Below are 16,946 nucleotides of genomic sequence, written 5' to 3' on the forward strand. Positions count from 1 at the left end.
CACTAAGGATCATAGCCACAAACAGTCTCTTCTCAGACTAGGGTTATCTCCACCAGACCACAAGCATTTCGCTACACTCGCATTAACATCTGCTAACCATGTGTATGTGACAAATAAAATTTGATTTGATAACCTCCGCTTATGGAGAGACCAGTAATGTGTTATCAGGGCCCTCAGTGAGGCTGTCATACCCCGAAATCAGCCTTCTCCCCTCTTCTCTTCAGCTGGGCCCAGAGCTGAGAGGACTGGGCAGCAGCTGCTGCTCCCAGTCTGACACCAAACTACCACATTCCTTCACAGACCGAAACAGGCAGAGTGCTGGTGGAGGTGGGGTGTTCTTGTGACTTCCCGCTTCTCTGGGCGCTGGGACTGGAAAGCCGGTTGTCCCAGGGCCGAGGCTAGGCTGCTGAGACACATTTTCACATAGTAAAGAGACCTTGACATGTGGAGGTCAACTGCTGGTGTTTTTATTCAGGGCTCAGTTTACAGCCAACAGTCAGTAAACACACTTTGAATGAGAGTGACAAACTTTTTGCAACGATCAGACGGAGTACTGCACTTACATACAACCCCGCTCGAAAGATCTCCACAAAATATTTCACAGAAATTAAAGAGTTCTTAAGTTACATCCTAAGGTCTTTCGTACACAGCAGCAACACCACACTCACTGGTGCTTTTAATATAGTCGACAGCACAAGACAGCAATTCTATTTTTTTTTCTTTACTCTTGGCAATAAACATGTTCAAACTATGCACATGTATGTATACACTGTAGGAATGGTACCATTTAACATGGCTTTGTGTTCAACATCCATTTAAAAAAAAGAACAGGCCTTTACAGTAGTTCTTGATCTAGTTCAGTTTAACAGATCATATAAAAACAGCTCTGTGATGTGTTGTAGTCCAGTTGTACTCCCCTAAATCCCCAGCTGGGTGTTTCTAAATATGCCAGACTAACTGTACACTCTCTCCCATTGCCTATTCATGGGCTCTCTGCCCACACTGGCCAGATCTGCCTCCAGACTTTGATACAGAGCAGCGATGCAGCCGCTCGGCTTTAGAGCATAGAGCCACCTGCAACATGGTAACAGAACCCCCATTGTGGGGGACCCCATGCGGTGACACCAGTCCTTTCAGTCACAGTGTGTCCTTACAGTTCTCTGTTAAGAGCTAACTCCACTGACTGCATAAATCGCCCTATAGTAGGACCCGCTGGGGACACACAAATCTGCCACTTTAAACTGGGTGCTGCTTTACTTAACAAGCACTCTGCTTCCTCTATGTATTCCTGCTGAAAACAGCTTCACCATGACCTCATAATATGCTGTACAGCCAAGGAACCGAGTCACATTATCTCAATCTTATGTTACAGTCACAAACATCAGTCACAGTTGAGAATGAGGGGAGGTATTTTCCCATTTTAAGGGACATGTCCTGTCTCATCACTATTTTCTTTTTAATAAATCACCTCAAAGAGGAAAATAAAAGTAACCATCTGTATTTTGATGTCTGCTTGCACAGCCTCAGAGATGCACCCAGTTCATCCTGTAGCTCCGTTTCACGCAGCAAACAAACACTGTCGTCTCCCGCATGCCGGAAGTCAGTTGAGAAATAATTTACCATTTAGATGAGATTGGTTGTGTTTACTACAGTGAGGTCCATCTAAAACGGCCGTGAACTGATAGAAATCACAGTTTGACAGTTTGTCCTGTAGTCTCATAGATGTTCCATCATCAGGTTCCTCCAGAGCTGCCCTCAGGGTCTGGTCGATGGTCCGGCCTGTGGCCAATGGCGGGGGCCACCCTCACACAGTCCCTGGGGGTGGAGTAGCTCTCCAGCGCTGCTGGCTTGGCCTGGGGTCTCTGGTAGTCTGAGCAGCCACAGCTCTTGCTCTGGGCCACAGGCTTGTTCACCTTGGGGCTGTCGTAGACCCCCTCAGAGTTACTGTGTCCCCGGTCTGTTTTGACCTGGGGGGTTTGGTAGCCCCCGGAGGAGCCCACCCCTGCTTTCCTGTCCATGGTTTTAAAGGAGGGGGTCTTGCTGAGGACAAACCCTGGAACGCAGTAGTTGGCCGGGTCTGGCAGGAAGCCATCCTTGTGGAAGGTGTGGCGCTCGATGATGGGTGTGGCGTACTCTGGCTCCTGGTTGGTGAGGGGCAGGGCGTACTGGTTGGCTGTGTGCAGGTAGTTGTAGTGGGTGGACGGGTCGCTAGGGTCCTCCTTGGTCTCAGTGTCCATGGGCCTGAACGTAGAGCCCTTCCTGGTCACTGTGCCCATCCCAATCATCAGAGGCTGCTGGTACTCTGGAGGACACAAGAACACGGGTCACTTCAAGAGCAGAACTTTATTACCAGTGCCATGGTGATCAAACGTGACTGTTTTGGAATGAGCATATTCAAAATTCAAAAGGCACATCTGAGTTATCTTTTTTTGCAGGTGCCTGGTAACAGCTGAACAAAATGAGAAAGAAGAAACCCGCACACCGCTCTTGATAGTATCACTGCTCTTTATCAAGCCCTACGTACCGTCCTCACGGCCTTCGTCAGAGCTTTTAAAACACCAACCTCATTGTTTTCACTCAGTTATAATGAATAATATGACTCCTTTACATATCAAAAGGACACAATTTTCTCTTCTCTAGCTCACCCAGAATTACTGATACGAGCCAGAGAAGAGAGGATTGTCACTGAAGTCTTTGTTGTATGGTTCGTTCAGACACGGAAACAGGAGCTTACAATGAATTCTAGATTGCTTTGGCATTGGACTGAGCAGAGAAGTGTAAACGAATCACCACAGAGTGTTTCCCGGTTACGGTGAGTGGGGTTATGTCTGTAAAGAATGGAGAGCTTCACCACACACTGCCTGGGCTGTGGAGTTATTATGAATCAATACAAGTAACTCAGATACTCATGGAGGAAAATAGAAGTTCAATAGGTGGTGGTGCCTCCATAGGCTCTTGAGCTGGGATGACAGGAGGCGTGTGGGTGTATGGACATACACCTCTGTGTGTGCATGTGTCCTCACCTGCCATGGTGCTGGTGACCAGGTCTAGTTTCTGTATGGGGTCCTTCTCTGAGCTGTAGCTGATGGTGAACTCTGTGGACTGGTGCCTGGCAAACGGCTGCTTGATCTGCTTCCAGCAACCTGAGCGCCGAGGGCAGGCAGGCAGAGACAGTAAAAAGACAATGGTTAACTCCACAGACAGACAGACATAATGACAGGAATCTAGCAGGGACAGCACAGAGATCAGCACCAAATTACAGCTGACTAGCTGGCACAAACTGCTGAGGCTTCCATATGTGAGCCATTCTTTTAGAGACGCCAGGAACAAGAGTTACGCTCTACTATAGATATGGTTCCGTTTCAAATTCTGTCTGCTTTAGTCATGTGGAGGATAGAAGTGGATGAGGGTAGGGCAAGGGGGGTGAGAAGCTGGCAGTTGGACCCATGATTATGGATGTGGCCCGGTGTGCTTGCTGGAGCTCGTCTGTCTGTTCAACCCCCCACCACACAGACATGTTGTCACAGATCAATAAAGCTGGCATCTGTTGGTTTCATTAAAGCAGTCATGATGATAAGGAACAATATACAACCTGTTAGCTGACTGGGCATTAGCATAACAGCATGGGTTTTTCTATTGCTCATAGTTTCCTGCCTATAGCTTATTTCTAAGGCTCATCTTCAACATACAAATAATAACATTTGATGTACAGTACGTATGACATCTTTGACAAAGTAAAGACTAACATTAGGCTTCATTGCTATGACAAAGAGACGAGTTGAGAAATTGTTCGCTGACCTGTTTTCTGGGTATCAGAGGATCCGTATGAGTTCTCCTTTGTCTTCTTCCTGTGACAGAAAGACAAATGCTGGGGTGAACTCCAGTGACAGAGAGGACAGGGATGCCCCCTCGCCATTTCCCATGATAACCTCCTGGGAGTGGAGGTGACGCTGAGACAGGGGGATGTAGGGTCGCCTTTATCCCCTATACACACACACACACACACACACACAACTGCCTGGCTCTGCTGAGCACCCTTTTGTTTATCTTCGTTTCACCCCCTCTCTCTAGGGACTCATGCAGCGGCCACATGTTCTGACCCATGACCCCTTAAGCCCCTCTCCCTACCACCTCTAATAATGATGTGTCTCTGACTGGTTCTAATTTTTACAGATCGGACAGAATAGGCAGAGGTGGGGGTGTTGCCACATATATAGTACCAGTCAAAAGTTTGGACACACCTACTCATTCAAGGGTTTTTCTTTATTTTTACCATTTTCTACATTGTAGAATAATAGTGAAGACATCAAAACTATGAAATAACACATATGGAATCATGTAGAAACCAAAAAAAAAAAAGTGTTAAACAAATCCAAAAATATGTTATATTTGAGATTCTCCAAAGTAGCCACAATTAACAGGTGTGCCAAGAACTGCAGTCGCAAAAACCATCAAGCACTATGATGAAACTGGCTCTCATGAGGACCACCACAGTAAAGGAAGACCCAGAGTTACCTCTGCTGCAGAGGATAAGTTCATTAGAGTTACCAGCCTCAGAAATTGCAGCTCAAATAAATTCTTCACTGAGTTCAAGTAACAGACACATCTCAACATCAACTGTTCAGAGGAGACTGCATGAATCAGGCCTTTGTGGTCAAATTATTGCAAAGAAACCACTACTAAATGACACCAATAAGAAGAGACTTAATTGGGCCACGAAACACGAGCAATGGACAATAGACCGGTGGAAATCTGTCCAAATTTGAACTTTTTGGTTGCAACAGCTGTGTCTTTGTGAGACAGAGTAGGTGAACGGATGATCTCTGCATGTGTGGTTTCCACCATGAAGCATGGAGGAGGTGTGATGGTGTGGAGTAGGGTTTAATGATGAAACTGTCACGTGATTTATTTAGAATGCAAGGCACACTTAGCTAGCATGGCTACCACAGCATTCTGCAGCGATATACCATCCCATCTGGTTTGCGCTTAGTGGGGCTATTAGTGATGCATCGATATGAAATTTTTGGGCCGATACCGATATCTGATATTTTCCTTGCCAAAAAAATGATACCGATAAACATTTTTTTGCGGCCTTTTAAGCATTCTAGTACAGTTAAATAGTTAACACACACACACACACACCACACACACGGACACAGCGGTCTAAGGCACTGAATCTCAGTGCAAGAGGCATGACTAGGGCAACATCTGAAAAATAGCTCACTTGGTAGTGTGTACAGGTGCTCGACCAGTCAGTGAAAGCCAACATCACCCATGACAGAGAACCGTTGATTGTCAAGGGTAATGAATTCTATTATCTTTGCGTTAATGGATTTCGCGTTCTCGCTGAAATGTTCTTACTCTTTCAAATGACTGCTCGACTTGACTGCTTGATTCACACAGCAGACATTGTGGGCTAGGTTAGGAATGCTGTGTTGCACGTGTAGCGCAAAATTTTATATGGCGTCATTATGTCATGTACCTACGTTATATAGGTATGCACGTCAGCGTTAAACTAGACATCGGGCCAATATCGATGTTGCCATTTTTATGTTCACCGATATATTGTGTATCCCAAGGGACTATCATTTGTTTTTCAACAGGACAATGACCCAAAACTCTTCTCCAGGCTGTGTAAGGGCTATTTGACCATGAAGGAGAGTGATTGTGCTGCATCAGATTACCTGGCCTCAACAATCACCCAACCTCAACCCAATTGAGATGGTTTGGGATGATTTGGACCGCAGAGTGAAGGAAAAGCAGCCAGCAAGTGCTCAGCATATGTGGGAACTCCTTCAAGATTGTTTTGCACACTCCTTCAAAAGCATTTTCCTGTTCTCCCCAATTTTGTGATCGAACCCCAGGCAGTAGTGACGCCGCAACACTCAGTGCCTTAGATGCAGTGCCTTAGACTGCTGCACCACGATTATCTCATTCTTAATGTGGGCCTTGGTTATAATAACCAGCTGACACTAGAAGGAGTGTATCGCCCTCCATCATGTTCTCTTAACAATTTATCCAAATGTTTATTTTTTATTTATTTCACCTTTATTTAACCAGGTAGGCTAGTTGAGAACAAGTTCTCATTTGCAACTGCGACCTGGCCAAGATAAAACAAAGCAGTTCGACAGATACAACAACGCAGAGTTACACATGGAATAAACAAACATACAATCAATAATATAGTAGAAAAATCTATATACACCATGTGCAAATGAGGTAGGATAAGAGGTATAAGGCAATAAATAGGCCATGGTGGCAAAGTAATTACAATATAGACACTGGAATGGTAGGATGTGCAGAAGATGAATGTGCAAGTTGAGATACTGGGATGCAAAGGAAAGATAAATAAATAAATACAGTATGGGGATGAGGTAGATTGGATGGGCTATTTACAGATGAGCTATGTACAGGTGCAGTGATCTGTGAGCTGCTCTGACAGCTGGTGCTTAAAGCTAGTGAGGGAGGTAAGAGTCTCCAGCTTTAGAGATTTTTGCAGTTCATTCCAGTCATTGGCAGCAGAGAACTGGAAGGAGAGGCGGCCAAAGGAGGAATTGGCTTTGGGGGTGACCAGTGAGATTTCTCTGCTGGAGCGCGTGCTACAGGTGGGTGCTGCTATGGTGACCAGTGAGCTGAGATAAGGCAGGGCTTTACCTAGCAGAGACTTGTAGATGACCTGGAGCCAGTGGGGTTGGCGACGAGTACGAAGCGAGGGCCAGCCAACGAGATCATACAGGTCGCAGTGGTGGGTAGTATATGGGGCTTTGGTGACAAAACGGATGGCACAGTGATAGACTGCATCCAATTTGTTGAGTAGAGTGTTAGAGGCTATTTTGTAAATTACATTGTCGAAGTCTAGGATCGGCAGGATGGTCAGTTTTACGAGGGTATGTTTGATAGCATGAGTGAAGGATGCTTTGTTGCAAAATAGGAAGCCGATTCCGATTTAATTTTGGATTGGAGATGCTTAATGTGAGTCTGGAAGGAGAGTTTACAGTCTAACCAGACACCTAGGTATTTGTAGTTGTCCACATATTCTAAGTCAGAACAGTCCAGAGTAGTGATGCTGGACGGGCGGGCAAGTGCAGGCAACGATCGGGTGAAGAGCATGCATTTAGTTTTACTTGCATTTAAGAGCAGTTGGAGGCCACGCAAGGAGAGTTGTATAGCATTGAAGCGCATCTGGAGGTTAGTTAACACAGTGTCCAACGAAGATGTATACAGAATGGTGTCGTCTGCGTAGAAGTGGATCAGAGAATCACCAGCAGCGAGAGCGACATCATTGATGTATACAGAGAAGAGAGTCAGCCCGAGAATTGAACCCTGTGGCACCCCCATAGAGACTGCCAGAGCTCTGGACAACAGGCCCTCCGATTTGACATACTGAACTCTATCGGAGAAGTAGTTAGTGAACCAAGCGAGGCAACCATTTGAGAAACCAAGAATCAAATCAAATCAAATTTTATTTGTCACATACACATGGTTAGCAGATGTTAATGCGAGTGTAGCGAAATGCTTGTGCTTCTAGTTCCGACAATGCAGTAATAACGAGCAAGTAATCTAACTAACAATTCCAAAAAAAACTACTGTCATACACAGTGTAAGGGGATAAAGAATATGTACATAAGGATATATGAATGAGTGATGGTACAGAGCAGCATAGGCAAGATACAGTAGATGATATCGAGTACAGTATATACATATGAGAAGTATGTAAACCAAGTGGCATAGTTAAAGTGGCTAGTGATACATGTATTACATAAGGATGCAGTCGATGATATAGAGTACAGTATCAACTATGAGATGAACAATGTAGGGTAAGTAACATTATATAAGGTAGCATTGTTTAAAGTGGCTAGTGATATATTTACATCATTTCCCATCGATTCCCATGATTAAAGTGGCTGGAGTAGAGTCAGTGTCATTGACAGTGTGTTGGCAGTAGCCACTCAATGTTAGTGGTGGCTGTTTAACAGTCTGATGGCCTTGAGATAGAAGCTGTTTTTCAGTCTCTCGGTCCCAGCTTTGATGCACCTGTACTGACCTCGCCTTCTGGATGGCAGCGGGGTGAACAGGCAGTGGCTCGGGTGGTTGATGTCCTTGATGATCTTTATTTCCTGTAGCATCGGGTGGTGTAGGTGTCCTGGAGGGCAGGTAGTTTGCCCCCGGTGATGCGTTGTGCAGACCTCACTACCCTCTGGAGAGCCTTACGGTTGAGGGCGGTGCAGTTGCCATACCAGGCGGTGATACAGCCCGCCAGGATGCTCTCGATTGTGCATCTGTAGAAGTTTGTGAGTGCTTTTGGTGACAAGAGCTTCAGCCTCCTGAGGTTGAAGAGGCGCTGCTGCGCCTTCCTCACGATGCTGTCTGTGTGAGTGGACCAATTCAGTTTGTCTGTGATGTGTATGCCGAGGAACTTAAAACTTGCTACCCTCTCCACTACTGTTCCATCGATGTGGATGGGGGTGTTCCCTCTGCTGTTTCCTGAAGTCCACAATCATCTCCTTAGTTTTGTTGACGTTGAGTGTGAGGTTATTTTCCTGACACCACACTCCGAGGGCCCTCACCTCCTCCCTGTAGGCCGTCTCGTCGTTGTTGGTAATCAAGCCTACCACTGTTGTGTCGTCCGCAAACTTGATGATTGAGTTGGAGGCGTGCATGGCCACGCAGTCGTGGGTGAACAGGGAGTACAGGAGAGGGCTCAGAACGCACCCTTGTGGGGCCCCAGTAAGAATGCTGTGCCACTCCATAAGAGCAGGGATAGTGATCTTGATAATTATCGGCCCATCTCCAGGCTTCCATATCTAGCTATGATTCTTGGGTAAATAAGCAACTTCGCTCTTTTTTATCTGAGCATGGTATTTTGAATATAAATCAATCTGGGTTTAGCCCAGGGCAGAGCACTATCACAGCAACCACATTAGTTAATGATATTCTCAATGCTTTAGATGCAAAAATGAATTGTGCTGCCTTGTTTGTGGACCCCTCAAAATCATTTGATACTGTTGATCATGCCATTTTATTGAACAAGTTGTCCTCGATTGGCATGGCCTCGGATGCCTGCTCATTGTTTCATGATTATCTTAGTGACAGAATTTCCTAATTTCTTGAAATATATAAAGAGGTTCAGCAGGGGTTGACACTAGGACCTGCTATTTTCACTATTTATATCAATGCTATTGGTCAATCTGTAAATAATAATACTTTTTAAAAAAGTAATCTATATGCTGATGATACTATTTTGTATGCAATTGCCACAACAGCTGACCTGGCAGTGACATGGCTATCGTCCGATTTTGCAGCTGTGCAGGTAGCCCTAACTGATATAAAACGTGTGCTTAACAGGGGCTAAACTAAGTAGACGTTGTTATCGAGTTCTTGTAAGATTGAAGATGTAATCCATCTGAGACACTCATCGGATGGTTCTGACAATGATTTAACATTTAATAAACATACGATTGAGCTGGTTAAGAAGCTAAGATTTAAACTGGGCTTTTTTACAGGACAGATCTAGCCTCTCTCTAGTCAACAAGAACAACAAGTCAACAAGAAGCAGATTGTGATGTCAACCTTTTTATCGGTTCTTGATTATGGTGAAACTATTTATCAAATTGCAGCTGCCACTAGTCTATTTTAGGAATATTTTTTTATTTAACTAGGTACGTCAGTTAAATAACACGTTCGTATTTACAATGACTGCCTACCAAAAGGCCTCCTGCTGGGATGGGGACTAGGATTTGTATATATATATATATATACACATACACAACACTACATAAAGAGAGACCTAAGGACATCAACATAGCATGGCAGCAGCACAACATGGTACAAACATTTTTGGCACAGACAACAACACAAAGGGCAAGAAGGTAGAGACAACAATACAGCGTCGCCCGGGTTAGGGAGGGGTTGGCCAGTAGGGATGTCCTTGTCTCATCGCGCACCAGCGACTCCTGTGGCGGGCCGGGCGCAGTGTGCGCTAACCAAGGTTGCCAGGTGCACGGTGTTTCCTCTGACACATTGGTGCGGCTGGCTTCCGGGTTGGATGCGCGCTGTGTCAAGAAGCAGTGCGGCTTGGTTGGGTTGTGTACCGGAGGACGCATGACTTTCAACCTTCGTCTCTCCCTAACCCGTACGGGAGTTGTAGCGATGAGACAAGATAGTAGCTACTAAAAACAATTGTATACCACGAAATTGGGGAGAAAAACGGAGTTAAATAAATCAATTTAAAAAAATAAAAATATGTTTGTTTTAATTGACGTGTTCATTTTTGTATTGTGCAGGGCTCATTTGCAAAAGAGACATTAGTCTCAATATGACTTCCCTGTTGAAATAAAGGTAAATAATAACCAAAGACAATGAAGGCTGATAGTAAAGAGATTAATGGTATGTGTGGTGTATCATCCTCCTCCTTGGGCGGCAGGTAGCCTAGCGGTTAGAACGTTGGACTAGTAACCGAAAGGTTGCAAGATTGAATCCCCGAGCTGACAAGGTAAGAATCTGTCGTTCTGTCCCTTAACCCACTGTTCCTATGCAGTCATTGAAAATAAGAATTTGTTCTTTAACTGACTTGCCTAGTTAAATGAAGGTAAATTTAAAAAATTGTGTTCTGACACTGACGACAGTGTTTGTGTTGGTAGTCAGGTCAGGCTCGACAGTGGTTGTGTTGGTAGTCAGGTCAGGCTCGTTATGCTATCTGAGCAACAGACAGGCAGCCATTCCAAAGGACCGTTCTAGGAATCTCCCTGACCCTCATTGTCCTACAGTATATCTTCCCTCACTCTAATCTATTTATTCTCTTCCACTGTCCCTTTTCCTGAAAACATCTCCCTCTCATGCATACTGAGAGGCAGACAGACAACATCTACCACACATACGTAACAGACATACTTTAGGGAGTAGGCACACGGTAGATATAACTCGCTGCTATGGGGATGTATAAGGTCAGGCTAATCTGAGTTTGTGAGTCATGTTGTCATGGGGACAGGAAATGCACAAGTTATGAAGGTGCAAGCTCTCCTTACATTACGGTCTCTAAAAACATTACATTATCTATTCAAATGACATGAACAAGTAGCTTACTTCTGCAGCATCTTGAATACACAAATCCCAACCAGCAGGAGCACCACAGATAAGACTATGGGTACGATGATGATGGCCAGCTTCCCTGAAAATAGAGATGAAAGGAGCGAGCATGTTAGCCAGTTAATACATAAACAAACAGAAGGCATCTGGTGGATGGTTAATGCAGTGTTTTAATGAGATGGGTACCGCGGTCTGCCTGGGAGGGCACTGGCTCAGTGATCTCTTCGTCCCCCACCGGAGGCTTGGGTTTGGTGGGTAATGTGACCTGGGACGACATGTTCACTAAGGAGCGAGAGAGAGCGGGGGGGGGTTTAGCTGTGAGCAGGTTTGACAAAAACTTGATACAGTCCAAAACCAAAATAACAGAACTAACTTACTTCCCCACTTTACAACAGATCAGACTGTTTCATAATAGTCTTCTCAGAAGGATTATCTACAGTTGAAGTTGGAAGTTTACATACACCTTATCCAAATACATTTAAATCCAGTTTTCACAATTCCTGACATTTAATCATAGTACAAATTCCCTGTCTTAGGTCAGTTAGGATCACCATTTTATTTTAAGAATGTGAAATGTCAGAATAATAGTAGAGAGAATGATTAATTACAGCTTTTATTTCTTTCATCACATTCCTAGTGGGTCAGAAGTTTACATACACTCAACTAGTATTTGGTAGCATTGCCTTTAAATTGTTTAACTTGGGTCAAACATTTTGGGTAGCCTTCCACAAGCTTCCCACAATAAGTTGGGTGAATGTTGGCCCATTCCTCCTGACAGAGCTGGTGTAACTGAGTCAGGTTTGTAGGCCTCCTTGCTCGCACACGCTTTTTCAGTTCTGCCCACAGATTTTCTATAGGACTGAGCTCAGGGCGTTGTGATGGCCACTCCAATACCTTGACTTTGTTGTCCTTAAGCCATTTTGCCACAACTTTGGAAGCCTCCCCCTTTTTCCTCCAAACATAACAATGGTCAATATGGCCAAACAGTTCTATTTTTGTTTCATCAGACCAGAGGACTTTTCTCCAAAAAGTACAATCTTTGTCCCCATGTGCAGTTGCAAACTGTAGTCTGGCTTTTTAATGGCGGTTTTGGAGAAGTGGCTTCTTCCTTGCTGAGAAGCCTTTCAGGTTATGTCGATATAGGACTTGTTTTTACTGTGGATATAGATACTTTTGTACCCGTTTCCTCCAGCATCTTCACAAGCTCCTTTGCTGTTGTTCTGGGATTGATTTGCACTTTTCACACCAAAGTACATTCATCTCTAGGAGACAGAACGTGTTTCCTTCCTGAGCGGTATGACAGCTGCGTGGTCCCATGGGGTTTATACTTGAACACTATTGTTTGTACAGATGAACGTGGTACCTTCAGGCATTTGAAAATAGCTCCCAAGGAACATCAGACTTGTGGAGGTCTACAATTCATTTCTGAGATCTTGAGTGATTTCTTTTGATTTTCCCATGATGTCAAGCAAAGAGGCACCGAGTTTGAAAGTAGGCCTTGAAATACATCCACATGTACACCTCCAATTGACTCAAATGGTGTGAATTAGCCTATCAGAAGCTTCTAAAGCCATAACATAATTTTCTGGAATTTTCCAAGCTGTTTAAAGGCACAGTCAACTTAGTGTATGTAAAGTTCTGGAATTGTGATACAGTGAATTATAAGTGAAATAATATGTCTGTCAACAATTGTTGGAAAAATGACTTGTGTCATGCACATGTCAAAGTAGATGTCCTAACCGACTTGCCAAAACTATAGTTCGTTAATAAGAAATTTGTGGAGTGGTTGAAAAATGAGTTAATGACTCCAACCTAAGTGTTCGTAAACATCCGACTTCAACTATACATGTAGTCATCAATCACTATCTACTAACTCAATGATAATACTATCTGGTATTGTAGCCAGACCCACACACACTCAGTACTGTGGTCTGGACATGGGGTTAGGGTGTGTACCTCTGACATGGGGGTTAGGGTGTGTACCTCTGACATGGGGGTTAGGGTGTGTACCTCTGACATGGGGGTTAGGGTGTGTACCTCTGACATGGGTGCAGCCCAGAAGCTCTACCCTCATGACGATCCTCTGGTGCCAGGTTTGAGGGATGATCCGCAGGTAGCGGGCTATGATTGGATTGTGGAAGGTGTTCCTGGTCTGATGCAGACTGTCCTGGTTCCCCTCAAATATCTGACAGGGAGGAAGGGAGAGACGGAGGGAGCGAGGGGGAGGTGGTTGCAAGGTTTAATGGAAGGCATGCATTCTTGTGATTCATCGGCAACATAACACATTGATTACATATAAAGAAATTGTTGCCCAATAACACATACCGAAATGTATATTGTTCCATGATCAGGCAATTCAACATTGGAGTCAGATATTAGATAATTGAATATGGATTACTCACCATGTATTGTGTGCTGTTGTTCTGTGTGTAAGTCCTCCACCGACTCCTCTCCTTGTGAACTATCTTGAAGCTCCTCACATAGTAGTGATAGTCCAACATAGTAGAGCCAGTTGTGATAATCCCTGGAAAACAAAAAATAGAGAAGGTAAAAACTCTAAATCTCACTTTCTATTGTTCAACATTTTTCATCCCCTTTTCTCTGTCTGTCTCCAGGGCAGTGATGTCACCCGTTGGTCAGCCCTGGAATGTGCTGGAACAGGGAAAGGAGACATCACCTCAGAGAGCAGAACAGTCACTGCAACACCAAGGGGAAACCCTCCCAGACATTTGCAGCTCCCAGACAGCCATGATGAGCGTTTGTGGCAGATGAGCGCCTGACACAGGGCCAGAACAATATGGCGGCAGACGGGTGACCCACAACATGTCATTACACAGGGCATTGTGGTTCATATGGAGACGCAGTGCAACCTGTCATTATAGGAAATTACTGTCATATTTCAAATACAGAATCGCAGACTCTGAAGGCATTTGTTGTTTTCACAGCTAAAATGTACTTTTGTTGCATAAAGAGCAACAGGGTTTTCCAATGCACGACAACAGAAATCCAATCTGCCATAATATGAGTATCAGAAAGGCAGGATCCTTATGGAAAGAAAGGGTTGTATTCTTCAGGCTATAGAGTCTTACGATGGTTGCACAACAACAATTCTACGACAACAGTGCTTCCATTTTCAAGGAACCGCATTCCAATCAAAACGACGTTCCCCTTAGCTCTGGATTTCTGAACCGTCAGACAAAGCTAGACATTCTTCATTGACTGGAACCCAATGTGTTGTAAAGTAGCATGAAATTAACTTGGGACTTGCTGACTACACACACCACACTCAAAATAAACTATTGCATTGTGCTACACTTAAACAGGCCTTTGAAAGTCACTTTCTTGTTTGTGGAGGAGCAGCAGCACAGAGGGGCATTCTCTCCCTTTATGCGTTACTGAAAACTGGTCTAATACATTAGATTACTGGTCTAATGCTGTGTGTATGTGTGTCTGCGTGTGTGTCTGCGTGTGTACACATGTGCTACAGTTTTGCAGTGGTGAGCCATCCAGAGTTAAATCAAAAGAAAGGCCCATTTATAAGAGAAATTACCCCCTTTAAACAACCCCCTGGATCAGATCTCATTCTATTCCTTCTCAGCTTTTTCCGACAGATGTGTGTGTGTGTGTGTGTGTGTTGAGCCTTAATCCTATTACCATCCTCTACAGAGGGCTACGAATGGGGGGAAACAGCCAGGCAGGAGAGGGTTAAATCTAAACGCCTGTTTTTAATTGATGCCACGGGGGGAGGAAATTGCCATTGATCCTATAAGACTTGGCCAAGAACACCAAGGCTCCTACTTTATTACAGTTAACTGTAATGTTAACAGTATGCTGAGCATTGAGCCGGCCCAGTAACAAGGGATTGACATTCATCAGGAAAGAGAGATTGGCAACAGTGGAAATCTGTACCAGTAGGCTACAACCAAATCTCAAAATTCCAGATGTGAAAAACACCTTAAAATAAGCTTAGCCTGGTAAACTAAAAGGTACAGTGCCTTCAAAAACTATTAATTCACATAAAAATTCAAGCTCTGTCAAATTGCTTGTTGCTCACTGCTAGACAACCATTTGCAGGTCTTTCCATAGAATTTCAAGCAGATTTAAGTAAAAACTATAACTTGGCCACTCAGGAACATTCCCTGTCATCTTGTTAAGAAACTCCAGAGTAGAAAAAAAATAGTTTACACACTGCTAAGAATGGTTGGAACAAATTGACTTCTTCTCCTCCTCTTTGTCCATCCGTCCGTGGGGATAAAGAATAGACACAGTGCCGGACTTCCCTTATGGCACCCTATTCCCTATTTAGTGCGCCATAGGGCTCTGGTCAAAAGTGAATGAGGAATAGGGTGCCATTTCAGACACAGACAGTATTTATCTGAGATGTCAGGACCTGGAGGGAAGGCACTAAGAGGAAAAGCCCCTCCCCCTTTCAATTTCCAGATTTGTTGCCGTGCAGTATGTTGGTACTTGGCTATCTGCCAAACTCTTCGGTTTTTACTTTTAATATATTTATCAACGTCTTAGTTTTTTTCCCGCTCAACTAAGCGACGGTATGCTTTCGTCGTAAAGCCTTTTTGAAAATCGGACACTGGTGGGATTAACAACATGTTCATCTTTAAAATGGTGTATAATACTTGTATGTTTGAGGAATTTTAATTATGAGATTTCTGTTGTTTAAATTTGGAGCCCTGCACTTTCACTGGCTGTTGTCAAATTGATCCCGTTAACGGGATTTCATCCGTAAGAAGTTAACCACCTAACCGAGGATCTTTATTTAACCTTGCGTAACACCCTGAAACAAAAAACATTTGTCACAAGAAATTTGCTCCCTGGTATACAGAAAATACCCGAGCCCTGAAGGAAACTTCCAGAAAATTGGAACGAAAATGGCGCTCCACCAAACTTCCAGTTTTCTGACTAGCTTGGAAAGACAGTACCGCACAATATTAAAAAGCTCTCACTGCTGCTCGATCATCCTATTTTTCCAACCTAATTAAAGAGAATAAGAACAATCCAAAAATGTAATTTTGACTGTCGCAAAGCTAACTAAAAAGCAGCATTCAACAAGAGAGGATTGCTTTCACTTCAGCAGTGATAAATTCATGAACTTCTTCGAAGAAAAGATCATGATCATTAGAAAGCAAACTACGGACCACTTTGAATTTGCGTATTTCTCCAAAGCTAAGTTGTTCTGAGTCTGCACAGAACTGTCAGGACCTAGGATCAATGGAGACACTCAAGTTTTTTTTTATCATGCATCTCGAGACATTTATGAAAATAGTCATGGCCTCTAAACCGTCAAGCTGCATTCTGGACCCTATTCCAACGAAACTACTGAAATAGCTGCTTCTTGTGCTTGGCCCTCCTATGTTGAACATAATAAATGGCTCCCTATCCACCGGATGTGTACCAAACTCACTAAAAGTGGAAGTAATAAAGTGTCATGCCTCTCCTATGAGGATCCGAAGGATCAGGTTACAGTGGGTCAGCTCTACAGCGCCCTCTTCCGCAGAGGGGGAGAGGGATGAATTTGGCCTGGTTTTATGACTTAACAACTGGATCATGAATACCTTGCAGAAACTATCTTTGGGCTCTGCAGTATTGAGAATGGAATGTCTGAGTGTTACAACAGATAGACACTTGTCCAAAGCTTTAACATCAAAAGGTTGGACATTGAAACAATATTTGTAACATAAATAATGTGGGAAATGGTTGGTGGGGCTCTAAACAATTATCATGTCAAATAAGTTGTTTTGTGATATCATTAAGGACGGTTGAACCAAATAATGGTAACTCTATAAATGTATACGTCCCAGTTATCAGATTTACAACTAAATGTTGTGGAACTTATGATTACATTT

At 43.8% G+C, this 16,946-nt stretch overlaps 1 protein-coding gene across 2 annotated transcripts in view; it reads right to left on the reverse strand.

Moving 5' to 3' along the window:
• Positions 1-451: 451 nt before the first annotated feature.
• The window catches only part of LOC112250154 (discoidin, CUB and LCCL domain-containing protein 1), a 44,503-nt gene continuing 28,008 nt past the window's right edge, over positions 452-16,946 (reverse strand). Inside the window, exons 9-15 of one of the 2 annotated variants that reach the window (XM_024420054.2) lie at positions 13,488-13,609; positions 13,096-13,270; positions 11,272-11,367; positions 11,083-11,167; positions 3,799-3,848; positions 3,024-3,143; positions 452-2,302 (exon numbers count right to left, since the gene is read on the reverse strand). In XM_024420054.2, coding sequence (XP_024275822.1) covers positions 1,734-2,302; positions 3,024-3,143; positions 3,799-3,848; positions 11,083-11,167; positions 11,272-11,367; positions 13,096-13,270; positions 13,488-13,609 — 1,217 coding nt within the window. In that variant the 3' untranslated portion in view covers positions 452-1,733. The remainder of the gene's footprint in view (positions 2,303-3,023; positions 3,144-3,798; positions 3,849-11,082; positions 11,168-11,271; positions 11,368-13,095; positions 13,271-13,487; positions 13,610-16,946) is intronic. The other variant, XM_024420055.2, reaches the window with a different exon arrangement.

This window comes from Oncorhynchus tshawytscha, linkage group LG05 (genome assembly GCF_018296145.1).
Source record: "Oncorhynchus tshawytscha isolate Ot180627B linkage group LG05, Otsh_v2.0, whole genome shotgun sequence".
Classification (NCBI taxonomy): Eukaryota; Metazoa; Chordata; class Actinopteri; order Salmoniformes; family Salmonidae; genus Oncorhynchus; species Oncorhynchus tshawytscha.